General features: G+C 42.9%; 1 protein-coding gene across 6 annotated transcripts in view; it reads left to right on the top strand.

Annotated features, from left to right (window-relative positions):
• The window catches only part of LOC126412747 (glycine receptor subunit alpha-4), a 589,024-nt gene that overhangs the window by 391,957 nt on the left and 176,086 nt on the right, over positions 1-20,981 (top strand). For all 6 annotated transcript variants that reach the window (XM_050082488.1, XM_050082489.1, XM_050082492.1 and 3 more), the window contains exon 5: positions 8,736-8,890. In XM_050082488.1, the coding sequence (XP_049938445.1) occupies positions 8,736-8,890 (155 nt within the window). The remainder of the gene's footprint in view (positions 1-8,735; positions 8,891-20,981) is intronic.

Genomic DNA, 20,981 nt, shown 5'->3' with positions numbered 1-20,981 from the left:
TCGACGAATGAAGGTTCAGTACGGTGATGCATGTTTGTCACAGCAGCAAGTCTACAAATGGAGTAGGAAGTTCGCAAATGGTGTGACTTCAGTGGAAGATGCTCCTCGTCCAGGTCAGGCACAACGAGTTGTGACTCCACAGAACATTGCAGCAGTTGAAGCCATAGTGAAGGAAAACCGCCGAGTGACACTGAATGACATTGCAGCATTTTTACAAATTAGTCATGGGTCAGCACACCACATTGTGCATGATGTGCTCCAGTTTCACAAAGCGTCTGCAAGATGTGTGCCACTGCAGCTGACTCCTGAAATGAGAGAACGACATGTTGATGCTTGTGAAGAACTTCGGCGCTTTGAACGAGAAGGTGATGGCTTCCTTGCAAGAATCGTTACTGGAGACGAAACCTAGGTTCACCTCCACCAACCGGAAACGAATAGAGGGAGCAAGGAATGGCGCCATTCCTCATCACTGAAACCAAAGAAGTTTCGAACAGAACCATCAGCAGGGAAGGTTATACTGACTCTCTTCTGGGACGAAAAGGGCGCCGTTTTGGAGCATTACATGCCTGGAGGGATCACTGTCACCAGTGCATCATACACAGATATCCTAAAAAATCATCTGCGGCCTGAAATCAAATCAAAGCAACGTGGATTGCTGTCAGCAGGTGTCCTTTTGCAACATGACAATGCAAGGCCCCACACTTTCCGTACAACAGTTGCAACAATCACAGACCTGCATTTTGAGTGTCTTCCTCGTCCACCATATTCACCAGACTTTGCCCCAAGTGATTTCCATATGTTTCGACCACTGAAAGACGCAGTGGGAGGAAAGAAGTTAAGTTCTGATGAAGACGTACGCCATGCTGTGCATGAGTGGTTGTGCGGAGTACCAAAAGAATTTTTTCTAAAGGAATTTATGCACTTTGTAAGAGGTGGAGGACTTGCATTGAGCGTGGGGGAGATTATGTCGAAAAGTGATACAACTTTGTACCACTTCTGCACAATAAATAATATTTTAAAAATATTTAAGATTTTCATTTGACTCACCCTCGTTCTAGGAGGGCACTAGAGCTGACGCCGTCTCAACGAGCACCATCCAACCTTTCTCTCGCTGTCGCTCAAGCGAGCATTATTCAACATCCACTCCCCTCCATCCCACTTACTGGTTGCAACCAAAGAGATGATCACTATCGATATATGGGGCGAAGAGGATATTCGCGCAAATGTAATTCGAACTGCTGCACCACGGCTGAAGTAAAGTTTACATTCATTTTCTTTATTTTTTTGCGAGGGTTGCTTCAGACGTCCCCATTCCCTGTGCCACTTAGTTGAGTGCGAGAGTTTCTTACAATGCTGTCTTGGTGCTGAATTTCAATAGGATGAAGCCCAAAGTTAGTAATTTAGAATCTCCAAGCTATCTTACGTGAATTTATTCTATGCCATGGGTGTTCGAAAAATATGTGTCTAATTAAACATTTGCTTATAGACTGGTGTATCTGGACCTACTGACGCGCATATCTTACAGAACTGACACTCTCACGAAAGGGAAACTGAACCGACAAGTTCCTGTCCAGTCGATGTCTCGCTGTGCAAACCCTTTTGTCCGTATGAGTGGCAACTTCATCCTGTATTGAGTAAGAGAGACAGAAGCAGGTTGTCACAATTTATGATTTTTAATGTTTGAAGATGCAGTGTTTGCGTTTTTCCTTTCTGTCAGTAGTGTATATCGTAATATGTATAGTTGCCTATATTTCCTCATAAATTTGAGACCATAGCGTAGATCGTGCGGGTTTGCTAAGTCTGTAGATGTTTGGCGGAATGTAAGTGAGTTGAAGGTGGCAGGGGGTAAAATACAGGGAGCGAAAGGCTGTTTACAATTTGTACACAAACCAGATGGCAGTTATAGGAATCGAGGGGTATGAAAGGGAAGCAGTGGTTGGGAAGGAAGTGATACAGGGTTGTAGCCTATCCCCGATGTTATTCAATCTGTATATTGAGCAAGCAGTAAAGGAAACAAAAGAAAAACTCGGAGTAGGAATTAAAATCCATGGAGAAGAAATTTGAGGATATAAGATGAACATCAACAAAAGCAAAACGAGTATAGTGGAATGTAGTAGAATTAAGTCGGGTGATGCTCAGGGGATTCGATTAGGAAATGAGAGGCTTAAAGTAGTAAATGAGTTTTGCTATTTGGGGAGCAAAATAATTGATGATGGTCGAAGTAGAGAGGATATAAAATATAGACTGGCAATGGCAAGGAAAGCGTTGCTGAAGAAGAGAAACTTGTTAACATCGAGTATAGATTTAAGTGTCAGGAAGTGTCTTCTGAAAGTATTTGTATGGAGTGTAGCCATGTATGGAAGTGAAAGATGGACGATAAATATTTTGGACAGGAAGAGAGTAGAAGCTTTCGACATGTGGTGCTACAGAAGAATGCTGAAGATTAGATGGGTAGATCGCATATCTAATGAGGAGGTATTGAACAGAATTGCGGAGAAGAGAAATCTGTGGCACAATTTAACTAGAAGAAGAGATCGGTTGGTAGGACACGTTTTGAGGCATCAAGGGATTACCAATTTAGTATTGGAGGGCAGCGTGGAGGGTGAAAATCGTAGATGGAGACCAAGAGATGAATACACTAAGCAGATACAGAAGGATGTAGGTTGCAGAGATGAAGAAGCTTGCACAGGATAGAGTAGCATGGAGAGCTGCATCAAACCAGTCTCTGGACTGAACACCAACACAACAACAACAACAACAACAACAACAACAAGTGAGATGAACTGCCTGTTACTGTTTCCGTATCAACAGGTAAGACAGTGTCACTAGATAATCTTCGGGAGACATTAGACTTCATCACCTACTGCAGGGAATTCTCTTGCCTAGACAGTGACTTAAAGGATCAGGGGAAAACTGAAGACTAGTAACAAGCAGTAAATTGAAATTAAAGCAAATGTATTCTTGATAAAAATACATAAATGCGAGACATTTTTGTCTCAAAGCTTGGGATTCACTCAATCCACAATTCTGGGCTGTACGGCGAACCGCCGGCTTGCTGTGCAGCGATCTAACTGTACATCAAAGATGTAAAGAATCTCTCAAGAATATACGATTACTCAGAGTCAAGTAACACGAGCGCACAGACAGGAGCAGTGAGACGAAGCTTATAGCTCCAACATCGGTGAAACCGTATTGCCGGATGCAGGCGGTGCAAATCGCGATTTGCTTCTTAATCATGTACAAAGACACCACGTGTATTCTACCGAGAAAATTCTGACTAAGTTGACTCAGTGTACACATGGTTTCTCCAAGATCGTGGAAACCAACACATGTGTATCGTGATAGACGGCAAATACTGCACCAGTGCTGATTACGGCTTCCCTAGCCAACTAAGTACTGCAATAAAATCAGGCTGTGGAAGCGTCTCTCAGTAATTTTTTTTAACCTCGGACGGAAGACAATAGTGTGCCTGCTATGACACAAAGAGGTACCTGTAGCCAACTTGGCTGGAGGTGGCAGTTCCTACTGCCTTCGCCCGAGAGGACATCTCGGCCTCCCGGCGCTCAAGATTCGTAACCCTGTACTGGCTTCAGTTCTCTGAATGCGGATAGGGCTAGTATCCATAAGTGCTGGCGTTGCTCTGACTTTAAAAGTAATGTCCTCGGAACTTCCGCCGATTTTCGCCATTTTGAGTATATTGCGAATTAAATGACTGGTGATTGTGTAAATTTTACAGCCTCCACCATTTGATGGTCCTCTACTTACGCCAGCTATCGGTGGTTTCATTTGGCCAGGAAAAATTTCTTTTAATGCAAAAAATTATCGCATTATTACATCGACTTTTTAATTAATTGATTTATAGGTACATCCCTACTAGCACTGAACTTGTGATTTCTTAAGCATTATGAATCTGTAGTCGGACCGGATGGCTGCTGAGAATTCTCTATGTGGTCTACACGTCTCAGAAAAGTCTCTGGGTTTGACGTTTCAGAAAAAATTCTGTCAGAGTGGAGAATACAGAGAATTCCCATCTGAACGTCACTCTGAAAGAAGGACTCTCAAGCAATGTATGTATGGTGTACATAGTCAACAAAAATCTTCTTCATCGTGACGTGCGTTTCTTCAAGTGGATACTTAGCACTAGCTGTTACTGCGCGTTAGTCATACACCTATAGAGGGTAGGTGCGACTTGATACACATTACAGGGCTACACGGCACCAGAATATCTAAATTTTGGTGATGGTTATCCGGTTTTTCCCGAGTCATCAGCCTCCTAACTGGTGTGATGCTGTCCCCCACAAACTCCCTTCCTGTCCCAACCTCTTCATCTCAGAGTAACACTGGCAACCAACGTCTTCAATTGTTTGTTGGATGTGTTTCAATCTCTGTCATCCCCTATAAGTTCTACCCTCTACAGCTGCTTCTAGTATAATGAAAGTTATTCTCTGATGTCTCAACACATGTCCTATTATCCGGTCCCATCTTCTCGTCAGTGTTTCCCAGATATTCTATTCTGATAAAAGCCACCTTACTTCTAATCTTATCTGTCCACCTAATTTTCAACATTCTTCTGTGGCACCACATCTCAAATGTATCGATCCTCTTCTGTTCGCGTTTTACCACAGTCCATTGTTCACTATCATACAATACTTTGCTCCAAACGTACACTGAAGAGCCAAAGAAACTGATACTCCTGTCTAACATCGTGTAGGGCTCCAGCGAGCACGCATAAGTGCTGCAACACGACATGGCTTGGACTCGACTAATGTTTGAAGTAGAGCTGGAGGGAATTGACAAAATGAATCATGCAGGGCTGCCCATAAATCCTAAGAGTACGAGGGGGTGGAGATCTCTTTTGAACAGCACGTTGCGAGGCATCCCAGATACGCTAAATAATGTTCATGTCTGGGGAGTTTCCTGGAGCCACTATGTAGAAATTCTGGACGTGTGGGGAGTCGCATCGTCCTGCTGGAATTGTCCAAGTCCGTCGGAATACGCAATGGACATGAATGGACGCAGGTGATCAGACAGGATGCTTACGTATGTGTCACCTGTCAGAGTCGTGTCTAGATGTATCAGGGGTCCCATATCACTCGAACTGCACACGCCCCATACCATTAGAGAGCCTCCACTACCTTGAACGGTCCCCTGCTGACATGCAGGGTCCAAGGATTCATGAGGTTGTCTCCATACTCGTACACGTCCATCCCCTCGGTACAATTTGAAACGAGAATCGTCCGGCCAGGCAACATGTTTCCAGTCATCAACAGTCCAATGTCAGGGTTGACGGTCCCAGGCAAGGCGTGAACTTTTGTGTCGTGCAGTCATCAAGGGAACACCGAGTGGGCCTTCGACTCCGAAAGCCCATACCGATGATGTTTCGTGAATGGTTCGCACACTGACACTTGTTGAGGGCCCAGCACTGAAATCTGTAGAAATTTGCAGAGGAATTGCACTTCTGTCACATTGAACGATTCTCTTCAGTCATCGGTGGTCCCGTTCCTGCAGGATTTTTTTCTGGCCGTAGCGATGTCGGAGATTTGTTGTTTTACCGGATTCCTGATACTCACGGATCACTCGTGAAATGGTTGTACGGGAAAATCCCCACTTCATCGCTGTCTCGGAGATGCTGTGTCCTATCGCTCGTACGCTGACAATAGCACCACGTTCAAACTCACTTAAATCTTGATAACCTGCCATTGTAGCAGCAGTAAGCGTTCTAACAACTGCGCGACACACTTGTTGCCTTATATAGGCGTTGCCGACCGCAGCGCCTTATTCTGCCTGTTTACACATCTCTGTATAGGAATACGGATGCCTATACCAGCTTCTTTGGCGCTTCATAGTAATTCGTTTTGTACTTAAAATTATGAGTGCACAATTGCTTCTTAGTTCGTGTAATAAGCAAAGCCGACAACTAAATTAGTCAACCCGAGAAGACATCGCACGATACCGTGTGGTAGCGCCTCTAGCGTTGAGAATGGTCCCAGTTCTGCGAGGAAGAGTGTCCAAAAGTTTCTTCAAGCGTGTCGTATAGAGACGTGAAAACCCGACCAGTTAATACCGATATCGGAGCTTTAATTCTGAATAACCGTTATTTTTTGGTATTTGTTTGGTCTCGGTTCTAACAGACTTTTTTCATGTTTTAGTAATAACTGGGGCAGTAACCGACATATCAACATGCCATAGCAATGGTACTAATTATTTTTAATTTTTAAATAAATTTGTTTATTCGTAAAATTTCCATTGCTTTTAGATATTGGCTTAGTACAGAAATTGGGAAAAGCGATGAGCAGTATTTTAATAATTACGTACTCTTAAATATTATCAACAAACACTTGATATAAGAATCGGTACATTATTGCAGAGACAATGATGTAACTGTTGCCGTGTGACATGGTGTGCCATGGCTTATTAGATGGTACGCGTGTATGTGCAGCGTGCAAGGCGTAGTGTCTCACTATCAAGGCTGGATTCAAATGGTTCAAATGGCTCTGAGCACTATGGGACTTAACATCTGACGTCATCAGTCCCCTTGAACTTAGAACTACTTAAACCTAACTAACCTAAGGACATCACACACATCCATGGCCGAGGCAGGATTCGAACCAGCGACCGTAGCAGCAGCGCGGTTCCGGACTGAAGCGCCTAGAACCGTTCGGCCACAATGGTCCGCTATCATTACTGGACTTTGTTTGTATTACTGAATGGTACTGTTCCTAGTTTGGAAGTATTTTACGAACTGCGAGGGCAATAAAGTACAACACTGCAGTTGCTTTAAAAGCTTAAAAACGGGAGGAGGCACAACAAATTTGCCACGTCATACAAGCAGTGAACATCGACAATGTTCCTTGGAAGAGAATGTACATTTTATTGCTGTACCTATCATTTTATTGACGTGCTGTAAACGTGGAATAATAACTGAAACGATAATTTCGTGGTTGCTTCAGAGTGAAAAATTGATTCCATTCAAAAGTCACGATGCAGGGAAGTCAGCAACGTGTGATCTTTGGCACTCTCTGTTGCCAATGACAATGAGACCAATTTCTGTCGCAGCCTCAAATACACTTCACCTTCACTGTTGTTGTTGTGGTCTTCAGTCCAGAGACTGGTTTGATACAGCTCTCCGTGCTACTCTGCCCTGTGCAAGCTTCTTCATCTCCCAGTACCTACTGCAACCTACATCCTTCTGAATCTGCTTAGTGTATTCACCTCTTGGTCTCCCTCTACTATTTTTACCCTCCACGCTGCCCTCCGATACTAAATTGGTCATCCCTTGATGCCTCAGAACATGTCCTACCAACCGATCCCTTCTTCTAGTCAAGTTGTGCCACAAACTCCTCTTCTCCCCATTTCTATTCAATACCTCCTCATAAGTTATGTGATCTACTAATCTAATCTTCAGCATTCTTCTGTAGCACCACATTTCGAAAGCTTCCATTCTCTTCATGTCTAAACTATTTATCGTCCATGTTTCACTTCCATACAAGGCTTCACTCCTTACAAATACTTTCAGAAACTACTTCCTGACACTTAAATCTATACTCGATGTTAACAAATTCCTCTCATTTCCTAATCTAATACCCTCAGCATCACCCGATTTAATTCGACTACATTCCATTATCCTCGTTATGCTTTTGTTGATGTTCATCTTATATCCTCCTTTCAAGACACCGTCCATTCCTTTCAACTGGTCTTCCAGGTCCTTTGCTGTCTCTGACAGAATTGCAAAGCCATCGGCCAACCTCAAAGATTTTATTTCTTCTCCATGGATTTTAATACCTACTCCGAATTTTTCTTTTGTTTTCTTTACTGCTTGCTCAGTATACAGATTGAATAACATCAGGGATAGGCTACAATCGTGTCTCACTCCTTTCCCAACCACTGCTTCCCTTTCATACACCTCGACTCCTATAACTGCCATCTGGTTTCTGTACAAATTGTAAATAGCCTTTCGTCCCTGTATTTGACCCCTGCCACCTTCAGAATTTGAAAGAGAGTATTCCAGTCAACATTGTCAAAAGCTTCTTCTACGTCTACAAATGCTAGTGACTTTGCCTTTCCTTAATCTATCTTCTAAGTCGTAGGTCCAGTATTGCTTCACGTTTTCCAACATTCCTACGGAATCCTAACTGATCTTCCCCGAGGTCGGCTTCTACCAGTTTTTCCATTCCTCTGTAAAGAATCTTTCGCACGCATTGGTATTGACGATAATCTCTGAATAATAAATTTTGACTAGGAGCGACGGGCATACCTATGGTATTTTAACGTTACAAGTATATTTTAGACATTCCTTTATTAATTTTAATATCCACAAAATGTGGTGACACTACTTTGCTTTTTACCGTGTAGGTTGCACCTGATGATGCTGCTTTAAACCGAGAAACCAGTTGTGTTTCAATAAACAACAATTTTGCGTGTTCTTCCTAACATCAATACTGAACCTGTAAGAGTGGCTTTCGGCTTTGATTCATGGAAACGATGGGTCATCAATGTAGTCACAACGAGTTTTAGAGTTTTATAGCTGCAGAGGTGAGCCATGCTCTCAAGGTAGTCCTAATGCCTTGATGGTACTTTGTTATCGAGAATGTCTTTCTCTTATTTAAGCCACGAGTAAGTCCTTGGACGCTGCGCCCTTCAGTGGGCAGTATTGTCGATGTTGGTATAGAAATCAGGTCAAAAGCTGATATGTAATGAGGCGCTGAGCCAGCTACAGGTACGGTATTTGTGTGCAGAGTGGACATGTTCGTCCGCCAGAAGTGGATGGAGTCGAGGCTGGATATGCCGAACGCGCTGTTCGAGGAGGGGGACGACTACGTGACGCTGCCGCCCGAGTTCGTGGACAACCTGTGGCAGCCCGACCCCTACATCCTCAACGCCAAGGTGTCTGGTGAGTGCAGCCACCCTCATATCTTATTCAGAGTTTCGCGATCAGTTTCAGTAGAGTAGTTGCTTGAAATTTTTTGGCAGATCAAAACTGTGTGGCGGACCGAGATTCGAACTCGGGACCTTTGCATTTCGCGGGCAAGTGCTCTCTGAGACTCGAACTCGGGACCTTTGCCTATCACGGACAAGTGCTCTTGTAGAGCACTTCCCAGCGAAGTTAGCTTACCTGCACTACCTATTTATTTCATTCCTCAGCAATTTGTATTTCCCTATTCCTGAGTTTCCCAGAACACTTTTGTACTTTCTCCTTTCATCCATCAGTTGAAGTATTTCTTCTGTTACCTATGGTTTCTTCGCAGTTTCCTTCATTGTACCTATGTTTTCCTTCCCAACTTCTATGATGGCCCTTTTTAGAGACATCCATTTCTCTTCAACTGCACCGCCTACTGAGCTATTCCTTATTGCTGTATCTGTAGCATTAGAGAATTTCAACCGTATCTCGTCATTCCTTACAAGGGAACCTCCCCATCGCACCCCCCTCAGATTTAGTTATAAGTTGGCACAGTGGATAGGCCTTGAAAAACTGAACACAAATCAATCGAGAAAACAGGAAGAAGTTGTGTGGAACTATGAAAAAATAAGCAAAATATACAAACTGAGTAGTCCATGCGCAACATAGGCAACATCAAGGATAATGTGAGGTCACGAGCACCGGGGTCCCGTGGTTAGCGTGAGTAGCTGCGGACCGAGAGGTCCTTGGTTTAAGTCTTCCCTCGAGTGAAAAGTTTATTTCTTTATTTTCAGTTCATGTGATAAACTCTTACGTTTTCATCACTTTTTTTGGAGTGATTATCACATCCACAAGAAAACCTAAATCGGGCAAGGTAGAAGAATCTTTTTACCCATTCGCCAAGTGTACAAGTTAGGAGGGTCGACAATATATTTCTATCATGTGCCGCACATGTTGTCACCAGTGTCGTATAGAATATATCAGACGTGTTTTCCTGTGGAGGAATCGGTTGACCTATGGCCTTGCGATCAAATGTTTTCGGTTCCCATTGGCGAGGCACGTTCTTTCGTCTACTAATTGCACGGTTTTGCGGTGCGGTCGCAAAACACAGACACTAAACTTATTACAGTGAACAGAGACGTCAATGAACTAACGGACAGATCATAACTTTGCGAAAATAGAGAAAGTAAAATTTTCACTCGAGGGAAGACATGAACCAAAGACCTCTCGTTCCGCAGGTGCTCACGCTAACCACGGGACCACGCCGCTCCTGACCTCATATTACCCTTGGTATTGCCTATCTTTCGCATGGACTACTCAGTTTGTATATTTTGCTTATTTTTTCATAGTTCCACACAACTTCTTCCTGTTTTCTCGATTGATCTGTGTTCAGTTTTTCAAGGCCTATCCACTGTGCCAACTTATAATTAAATCTGAGGGGGGTGCGATGGGGAGGTTCCCTTGTTAGTACTTCCGTAACCCACCTCTTTACATATTGATTCTTCCTGACTACTGTTAAACTTCAGCCTACTCTTCATCACTATTATATTGTGATCTGAGTCATCTCTGCTAAAGGGTAGGTCTTACAATGCAATATCTGATTTCGGAATCTCTGTCTGACCATGATGTAATCTAATTGAAATCTTCCCGTATCACCCGGCCTTTTCCAAGTATACCTTCTCCTCTTGTGATTCATGAACAGAGTATTCGCTGTTACTGGCTGAAACTTGTTACAGAACTCAATTAGTCTTTCTCTTCTCTCATTCGTTGTCTTAAGCCCATATTCTCCTGTAACATTTTCTTCTACTCCTTCCCTTACAGCTGCATTCCAGTCTCCTATGACTATTAGATTTTCATATCCCTTTACATACTGTATTACCCTTTCAATATCCTCATGCAGTTTCTCTATCTCATCATCTTCAGCTTGGGACATCGGCATGTATACCTGAACTGTCGTTGTCGGTGTTGGTTTGCTGCCGATTGTGATAAGAATAACCCTTTCACTGAACTGCTCACAGTAACACACTCTCTGCCCTACCTTTCTATGCAGCATCTGCTGGCTTGAAATCTTTTGCTTAGAGCCAGTTGAGACTGGCGTCAGCTCAAAAACTTCCCTCGCACACTAAATAACCTGAGGGCACCGATGTGTGCGACAGGATTGAGGAGTAATGTCTAGAGTACTTTGTAAACAGAAATAAATACTACCGAACAGATAGAAACTATACATTTAATAGTTTTTGTAATCAAAATATGTATAGACGAAAAATATAACTGACACCTTGATACGGAATCAAAATACACTGTTCTGTTTGCTTTTCATTTAAAAGTATTCCGTTAATACTTAAAAAGCAATTTCGGACAATATTTTCTTGAGCACTAAAGCCACCACTGTCTAAATATCTGGCCCTTCGAATTCTAAATCCCAGATTTTGTTGTACAGAATTCCCTGCAAAAGAAGCTGCAATTCTTGCGATACTTGCATAACTATGTTAATGTGTACATTTCTGGTTTACACGAAACAGTAAATTGTATACTATATTTTTTCGGAATTGTAGATGGTACCCCAAACCTTGGGATGAAAAGTATACAGAATGTACAGAATTCTGAATTCAATAATTCGAGACCCATGGCGGTAAGAGATCTTGACTGAGAAATGTGTGTGAGGCACATGTTCATAAACTGATAACGTTTCACAACAAATGACTGCCTTTTACATCGACACTGCGGCACTATCTTAAAAAACAATACATCGTCTATGAAGTGTTCGCGGCACACTTTACCACTACTTTTCGTGACAGATGGTCGAAGATTTAACGTCACTCGTTACGCCGGCCGCTGTGGCCGAGCGGTTCTAGGCGCTTCACTCCTGAACCACGCAGTTGCTACGGTCGCAGGTTCGAATCATGCCTCGGGCATGGATGTGTATGATGTCCTTAGGTTAGTCAGGTTTACGTAGTTCTAAGTCTAGGAGACTGGTGACCTCAAATGTTAAGTCCCATAGTGTTTAGAGCCATGACTCGTTACAGGAAGCTGTAAACGTGTATTTAACGTGTATTTAATACACGTGTATTTAATACACGTGTATTTAATACATGATACGGGCTAGAAAAACGGCAATGTTTGACAACAGGAGTCGTCCTAAAGGGAAGATATCTCCATGGACAGAAAATAACGAGAAAGCAGTTGCTCATACTAGTCACAGGGCGTTGGCCAAATTCTCGATAGCAAATTGTTCTGACAGTAGAATGTCAGGAGATGGTGCTGAATAATGAGGCAGAAGATTCATCAATAAGCACCTTCCAACGTTCCTGTGGAATGAACATTTCGAAGAGTACAGTGTCGAAAGTACCAATGGAGCAGCTTTGACAGTTCATACTGTTCATGGATGACGCCTCTTTCAACCATACCAATCGAGGTGGCGCAGTGGTTAGCACATTGGACTCGCATTCGAGAGGACGACGGTTCTAAGCTCCATCCGGCCATTCAGATTTAGCTTTTCAGTGAGTTCACTAAATCACTCCAGGTGAATGTCAGGTTGGTTTCTTTGAAAACGGCACGCCCAATATCCTCCCAATCATTTCGTAATTCGAGCTTGTGTGCTCCGTCTTTAATGACCTCATTGACGTTAACTTCTAATCTTCCTTCCTCCCCTCTTTCAATGAAGGTGGTGTTTACAATTGCCGTAGTAGCCTTGTCTTGAGCAACGATAATCCATGTGCCACACTTGGCTCTTATCAGCTGCAACGGTTTTCTAATAACTTGTGGGCTGGAACTGTAGAAGGCAACCTAACTGCACCCTAATTACTGCCACACTTGTTGTAATGGTGAAGATTACCTAATGTTCATTCCAAACATACTGCTGCAGTTGCTGGAGAAAATAGTCCTACCACTTGTTTCCGTGTGATATGTCCATTCAACATGGTGAGCATCCCATTTCGATATAAATGAGAGCTCCTGCACAAAATACACCCTCATTATTAGAATGGAAGCAGAGGTCCTGTTCCACGCTCAGTACAATCCCTTAGATCTCACTCCTATACATTTTTTTAAATCTATGGCTTGACATAAGATCATTGCCAAACTAGTAGAAACTGAAGAGGAACTGGTTGGTAGAGTCCTAGTTGCAGACATCACTGTACAGCAGACACTATTGACATGTGAAAGAGCGCGGAAAAATTTTACGCTCTCTTGTAGTGCGCATTGTGAGACTGGAAGTCATCGGCTTAAACAGGTATAAGCTTAACTCATTTCTATAAGGTGTGAATTTTTTCTGTCAATAGAAAATAAATATTTATTTCAAACCTCTAGTTCTTGAACAATACTTGCAATTTCGCGTGTAAAACTGCTGCACACCGTGGGTAGGGTTTACTAGCAAATATGAAGATCGCGTACATCGCACAAGCTGTTTGATGGTATTGTTAGAAATTATAGTGGATATGAGAAGAATGACGCTACGCAATGAAAACTTTGCGTAATCATTGGCATTTTGTTTACATTATATCTTGCTCATTAGTACATTGTGTAAACTTTCTTTTTCTTGTTTACAATAGTTTTTCCTTTGCAGCTTTGACTTCTGTAAACCTTTAAATTTGTCCCTTTGTTAGCACAGCACCTTCTGTGTTTCTCACAACAAACAGCATGTAGTAAGGACAAAAGCAGCCACACGGAACTGGCCAAGACTTAAATAAGGTGATGGAACTTCATAGGAACACTGTCCGTTATTCACAGTCACAGTGTTTGTCACAGTGAATACGGCTGATTTAGCGATGAATCTGCAGAGTCTCTCGTATACATTAATATTCTCAAAAGCGATATTTGTCTAAAGAAACTCAAAGGTCTTCGTGTAAGTTCCATTCCTTACAGGAAAACAAGCGATTCGTGAAGTTCCATTCAAGACATTGCCCCCCTTCCGCCCCCCCCCCCCCCCAAAAAAAATCACTCTTCTGACCGGTATCGGTATGATGTGACAACGCCACGATTTTCTCTCCCGTGTCAAAGTATTCGTTTAAGAACAGCACTGGTACTCAAACTCTCCTACATTTTAATCTCAGCTCTTCCCCACCATTGTTGCCTCCTGCAGCTACCAATACTAGCACAGTAGCTACACATTGATGTCATAACACCTATCATACATTTCCTTCATATTTTCCACTATTCCCTTCCATGTCGACTCGGCGGAGAAGCTCCTTATTTCTTAAGGTTCCCTTAAGTTTTAGTATCCTTCTCTTTCTGTAACAGCGCATCTCAAACGTTAGGATTATCTTGTTTTCCGGTTTCTTCACAGTCCATGACTCACTTTCATCAACGTAGTGCTCCAGATATACAGTCTCAAATTAAGGCTTGTGTTTGATACTTACAGTTTCGAGAGAAATGCTCCGACTGCCTAGGTTAGTTTATTTGTAACATTCTCGCTCTATGTCCTTTGTGCATTATTTTGCTACGCAGGTGGCAGTATTCTTTCACTCCTATGTGGTCCACAAATTTGTTGGTAATCTCTTTTCTGACGTCCGTCAACAGCTCCTGTAATTCTCCTCAGTTTTCACAGAGACAACAACACCATCAGCAAATCTCATCACTGATATCGTTTCACCCTGAATTTTAATCAGGCTTATGAATGTGATTCTTGAGTTTCTCCCGGCGTATTTGATAATCAAAATATCCACGGGTATGCTGCCGGTCTATAGCCGTGTTGCCCGGCTGCCTCGCTCAGCGGCTAAGTCCCCTTCAAGGTCACACGCCTTACACACTAGCATAAGGACAAGTCACACAGCCATGAAATAAAACCCACCCGCCTCCCCAGGGGTCGTAACCCCTGCAACCCACACAAGAAGATGCTTCAGTAGCTGAATTAGTGGTTTTATTTATTTAAAAAAAAAATTTCACGGGATAGATAAGGATGGTTCTCTTTATTAGGAATGGTAATATACAGTAATGTCACCTTGTACCTTAATATAATTTGATAAAGTACCATCAATCTTGGCCCAAACATTAATTCTTTCATTAGCATTAACACGTCCAGCAACACGGGCTAAGTAAATATATATAGCAGTGCCGGAGGCGCTCAGCCAGCGCTGAATACTCTAAGTCCAGTGATCAGACAGAAATGCCCACCCACCATCCCCACACCTAATACCACCCAACACAGACTTATTTAATGACTTATTTAACTACTGTGATGTCCCAGGGAGCATCCCAGAGTGCCCCAGAGGTGCATCCCAGAGTGCCACAGAGAGCTACAACACTAAGAAGAATCGCTTCTCGGCTTTTGGCAAGATCAATGTGTAGTGTTCTTTAATAAGAATAAACAAGATAACAATTAGTGATAAGAAATTAAATAAGATAAGAAAAGTACCATAAGACGAGAAGAATCATAACAAGTATAAAAGGCTAATCAAATTATATTAAGGTACAAGGTGACATTACTGTATATTACCATTCCTAATAAAGAGAACCATCCTTATCTATCCCGTGAAATTTTTTTTTAAATAAATAAAACCACTAATTCAGCTACTGAAGCATCTTCTTGTGTGGGTTGCAGGGGTTACGACCCCTGGGGAGGCGGGTGGGTTTTATTTCATGGCTGTGTGACTTGTCCTTATGCTAGTGTGCAAGGCGTGTGACCTTGAAGGGGACTTAGCCGCTGAGCGAGGCAGCCGGGCAACACGGGCCCTAGTATTACTAGGCCCGTGTTGCTGGAAAATCAAACTGGGGATTGCGCAATCGGGACTGATAAGGCGCGCTGGCGCTGTGCGCGCGTGGTGGGGGGCAGTTGGACACTATAGACCGGCAGAATACCCGTGGATATTTTGATTAGGCTTATGAATGTTTCGTTTATTTTCTTCAGCCATACCCGATGAACAACAGAAGAGAAAGACTTCATCTCCATGTTGCGCTCTTTTTAGTCGGAGGACTTCTTTCTCGGTACTGAGCGAGGTGATGCAGTGGCTAAGAAACTGGCATCTTATTCGAGAGGATGGTCGTCGAAATCACTGACCAGCCATACAGACTTTCCTTGACCTTCATAAATCACTAAGATGAAAACCTCGATGATTCCTTAGAGACAGCACGGCCTTTTTCCTTCCCCGTCCTTCCACATTCCGAGTTTGTGCTTGTTATGCCACACCCTCCAGAGTAACAGACTATTATTGCCAGATCAGAATTAAGTTGATAAGAAATTAACAATCCTTTGAGACTACCAATATTATTCCTATATGAAGTAACTAATTTTGACTTTAATTTGATTCGTGATTTTGTGTTTGTTGTGAAGGCGGACGAGAGACAGTAACGGTGCCCTAGTACAGAGCTACTGTCCATGATTCTTGCTGCTCGTAATTGCAATTAATTTAGAAGTTAATAATTTTCGCAGAGACGGCGTTTTCCGTTGTAAGAGAGCTCTTTGTGCTAAATATGTCCAGTGCTTCACGCATGAATACGCCAAAGCGGCGACAGAGAAACTGTTCTGGCCGTGAGAAGGAGCAAGCGCCTGACGAACTAACGTAACTGAGCGGCCCACCCAAAACTGCGCAAGTGAGAACAGTTTGGCCATGAAAAATAGAGCCCTCTGCGCGGTAGGGCGTTTTCTTCGAAATCCAAAGTTTTAAATAAGCCCCATAGCAAGGGCTGTGCTTCATTGGGACCCGAGATCTTCTGCCATAAAGATGCTATTCAGTCTCTGGTGCAGTTAGTCTCTAACCACATAATCCTACTGGTTAGGCGCTTTGTTAGGACAGTTAAACTGATTTTATTTTGCATGTCTGAAGGAACTGACATAGCTGACAACCTTCAGCTGTACGGAATATTTTCGAAATTAACTTGGTGACAGTGAATTCCTTGACATAAGCTGTATTAGATATAGATCTACTACACAATAGCGACACATGAAAGTTTATGGCGGATGGCGACTCATACCCGACTTTCTCGCTTGTCACGAACAGCCTTAACAGCTTCGCCTATCCGTGCACGCTCCCCGACCGCTCGTGATAAGCGGGAAAGTCGGGTTCGAGTCCCAGTCAATCACAAATTTTTATGAGTCACTAGTAGATTATATCCATACCTAGCACATATGATGTCAGATGTATTCGTAATCTGCGAATAAGTTTCGTAATATTTAATAGAGCTTTCAGACATGCAAAATACACTGAAGCACCAAAGAAACTTGTATAGCCATACGTATTCAAATATAGATATATTTAGACAGGCAGAATATGGCGCTGCCGTCGGCAACGCCTATATGAAACAACAAGTGTCTGGCGCAGTTGCTAGATCGATTACTGCTGCTACAATGGCAAGTTATCAAGACTTAAATGAGTTTGAACGTGGTGTTATAGTCTGCACATGAGCGATAGGACACAGCATCTCCGAGGTAGCGATGAAGTGGAGATTTTCCCGTACGACCATTTCACGAGTGAACCGTGAATATGAGGAATCCGGTAAAACATCAGATCTCCTACATCGCTGTGGCCGGAAACAGATCTGCAAGAACGAGACCAACGACGACTGGCCATCCATGTGGAGCACGTATTGGTCTCACCGCGGACTTCTAATACTCAGCCACACACAATTGATTTCATCAAAGTGTACAGGCCTGAAGGATGCATTGATGCAACGTCGAAAACTAGTAGCCAAATAAATATGAAATCTTAAGTACTGCTGGAGGAGTTTCATTTGTAATAAAATTATACCAGCTGATGTCCCACCATCATCCAATTTAAATATGGATGTATGAAGACTTATGTGTGTGGTTTGATTGACTGGGCATTGTCTCCCGGCGCAGTAATAACTGTCTCCTACAACGCACTTTTACCACTGACTTCAGTTCCTTTACTTAGTGTTATGTAGCTCAGTCGGTAAAAACGGATCCCTTGTAGGATTGCTTTGCTGTATGTCCGTCTGGCTGTCTGTCTGTTCATTAACAATCCTTTTTCACAGGAATGGGTCAACGTACCAATTTAAAACTTGTCACATACTAAGGACTAGGTTGCTTGGCGGTGTAAAAAACTGAAGCTTCTAAGTCAGTGTCATCAAAAGGTGCGGCCATTTACGTCACACATTGTGGTACTTCCAGTTGACGTAGAATAATGAAATTTGGCAAGAAGCAGGGTTTCACTGAAAAAGTAAAGGAAAAAAGGCCAGAATTGTTAATATGTGATTACATCACACGATAGAAAAAAATTTGTCATTTGCTATCTGACTGACTATCTGTCCGTCCCCCTGTTAAAACTGCTTTTCCTCAGGAATGGGTAGATGCGTAAAGTTCAAATTTATGTCACACAAGTAGAAGGACAAAGAGGAGCGAGTGCATTTTGTTAGTGCGGTTTGCCTACATCAGGGGCAGCTTTGCCCCTGAGAGCGTACCTGCCCCTGATATAGGCAAACTGCACCAACAAAATGCACCTGCTCCTACTTTGTCCCTCTACTCACACACTAATGTCTATGGTACATTGGCGGTGTAATACATGTGAGCTTCTAAGCCAATGCAATCAAAACATATGGCCATTTACATAACATATTTTGATACCCACAGATTCACTCATCATAATCAGTAGGGTTCTTCCCTTTGGTCTAGAAGAGTGGTAAAATGTAATTTTCTGAGAGGTAAAAACAAAAGAGTTCAACTGTGTTTCGTTCATTAAATTAAATTATTTTTAGGAGATCGTAATTATTGTTGCTATTTCGTAAGTCTATAATACTGATTACTCATTACATAAGTAACCAATAAATACATTTTTTCAATTACTAGAGGTAATATCTGACACAATGGGGTGGAAGCCACAGCTTGTTCACACACTACACACTTCCAGAATGAGATTTTCACTCTGCATCAGAGTGTGCACTGAAACGAAACTTTCCTGGCGCATTAAAATTGTGTGCCGGACCGATACTCGAACTCGGGACTTTTGCCTTTCACGGGCAAGTGCTCTACCATCTGAGCTACCGAAGCACGACTCACGCCCTGTCGTCACAGTTTTATTTCTGCCAGTACCTCGTCTCCTACCTTCCAAACTTCACAGAAGCTCTCCTGCATACCTTGCAAAACTAGCATTCCTGGAAGAAAGGATATTGCGCGACATGGCTTAGTCACAGCCTGGGGCATGTTTCCAGAATGAGATTTTCAGTCTGCAGCGGAGTGTGCGCTGATATGAAACTTCCTGGCCTAGTTCGAGTCTCGGTCCAGCACACAGATTTAATATGCCAGGAAGTTTCATATCAGTGCACACTCCGCTGCAGAGTGAAAATCTCATTCTCGAAAAAGTGTTAATCACACAACAATAATTTGCGTTGCATTACATGAAAAACATTTTTTGTCATTTGTTGTCCGACTGCCTCGGCGCCATTGATGGTCTTGTAATCATTATGAAGACAAGCGAGCGCCTGCAACCAACTTGTCTACGGCCTAGACACACTCTCACGGTTACTCCAAGCACCCTGACTGCAAATTTGTTCGTCAACATCGTGATTCGAACTGTTTCACTACCATTCATGAACAGCATCTCAGAGGGTGTTTTCCAACAAGATAATAGTTGCCCATGTGCCACTATTGTAACCCAACATGCTCTACAGAGCCCCGACATATTCCTTTGGCCTGCTCGATCACGAGATCTGTCTCCAGGTGCCCAAGCATGGGACATCATCGAACAGCAAAAATGGTTCAAATGGCTCTGAGCACTATGGGACTTAACTTATGAGGTCATCAGTCCCTTAGAACTTAGAACTACTTAAACCTAACTAACCTAAGGACATGACACACATCCATGCCCGAGGCAGGATTCATACCTGTGACCGCAGCAGTCGCGCGGTTCCAGACTGTAGCGCCTAGAACCGCTCGGCCACTCCGGCCGTCAATCACGTTTATTTTCCAATATTAAAAGGCACGACGCTTTTCGGTGCATGCTGCCATCATCAGATGCTATCTGTTACATACGAGTATATATCCATTGTGGTTCAAATGGTTCAAATGGCTCTGAGCACTATGGGACTTAACTTCTGAGGTCATCAGTCCCCTAGAACTTAGAACTACATAATCTTAACTAACCTAAGGACACCAAACACATCCATTCCCGAGGCAGGATTCGAACCTGCGACTACAGCAGTCGCGCGGTTCCAGACTGTAGCGCCTAGCCATTGAAAGGCACCCCGGCCGGCTCATCGAACAGCAACTCCAGCGTCATCCACAACCAGCGATAACTATCCCTGTATTGACTGAACAAAAGCAACAGGCATGGAACTCCATTCCACGGACAGACACCCGGCACCTGTATGACACAATGCATACATGTTTGCATGCTTGCGGTCAACATTTTTGTGACTGCACTAATTATTACTGTACCGCCGTTTCACATTTGCAATGGCTTATCTCGTGCTTACACTAACCTGTGATCTTGCAACGTTAGTCACTTAAATACTTTACTCAGACAAGCGTATTCCTGAAATTTCATTAATCTTGTAAGTGGGCTGTTTCTGTGTTGGCAGCGCTGTGTAGCGCTTTGCATTGGATCTCTGACTGCGCTTTCTTTCTAAGAGATTCTGTGGTTGGTTGGACTCGTTGTTGGAAATAAATCGCCAGTAGTGTTGGGCAGTTGGAAGTTAGGCCCAGCAGTGATGGAAGTACTGTTGGGCAGTTGGAGGTGAACAGCCAGCAGCTATGGATGTTGGATGTGAGAAGTTAGCATTTACGGAGCGTAGAGGTCTGACGTATTGGCGAAGGCTAACGATCTGTACATGTTCGACTTGGAGATTGAATATTATTCACGGTTATATGCCTTTGTACCATATGTCAGTGACGGTTTATATTCGTGTTAGAACTGGATGTCACATTATTAAGATAAAAAATACATTATATGGTTTGCAACAAAATCTTTCCTTTGCTAACGACGTGCCTATTAGTAGTTAGTGGCTTTAGTAGTTAGAATCTTTTATTTAGTTGGCAGTATTGACGCTCGCTGTATTGCAGTAGTTCGCGTAATGAAGAGTTTTGTGAAGTAAGTGCTTAATGAAATGTGTAGGTTATTATTACAATTTCTTTTTAGTCAACGCCGTTCTTTTGAATTAATTATTTGAAGTCAGATTGCGTTGCGCTAGAATATTG

Source organism: Schistocerca serialis, chromosome 7 (assembly GCF_023864345.2).
Source record: "Schistocerca serialis cubense isolate TAMUIC-IGC-003099 chromosome 7, iqSchSeri2.2, whole genome shotgun sequence".
In the NCBI taxonomy this organism is placed as follows: domain Eukaryota; kingdom Metazoa; phylum Arthropoda; class Insecta; order Orthoptera; family Acrididae; genus Schistocerca; species Schistocerca serialis.
This window is presented reverse-complemented; position numbering and strand designations above follow the sequence as displayed.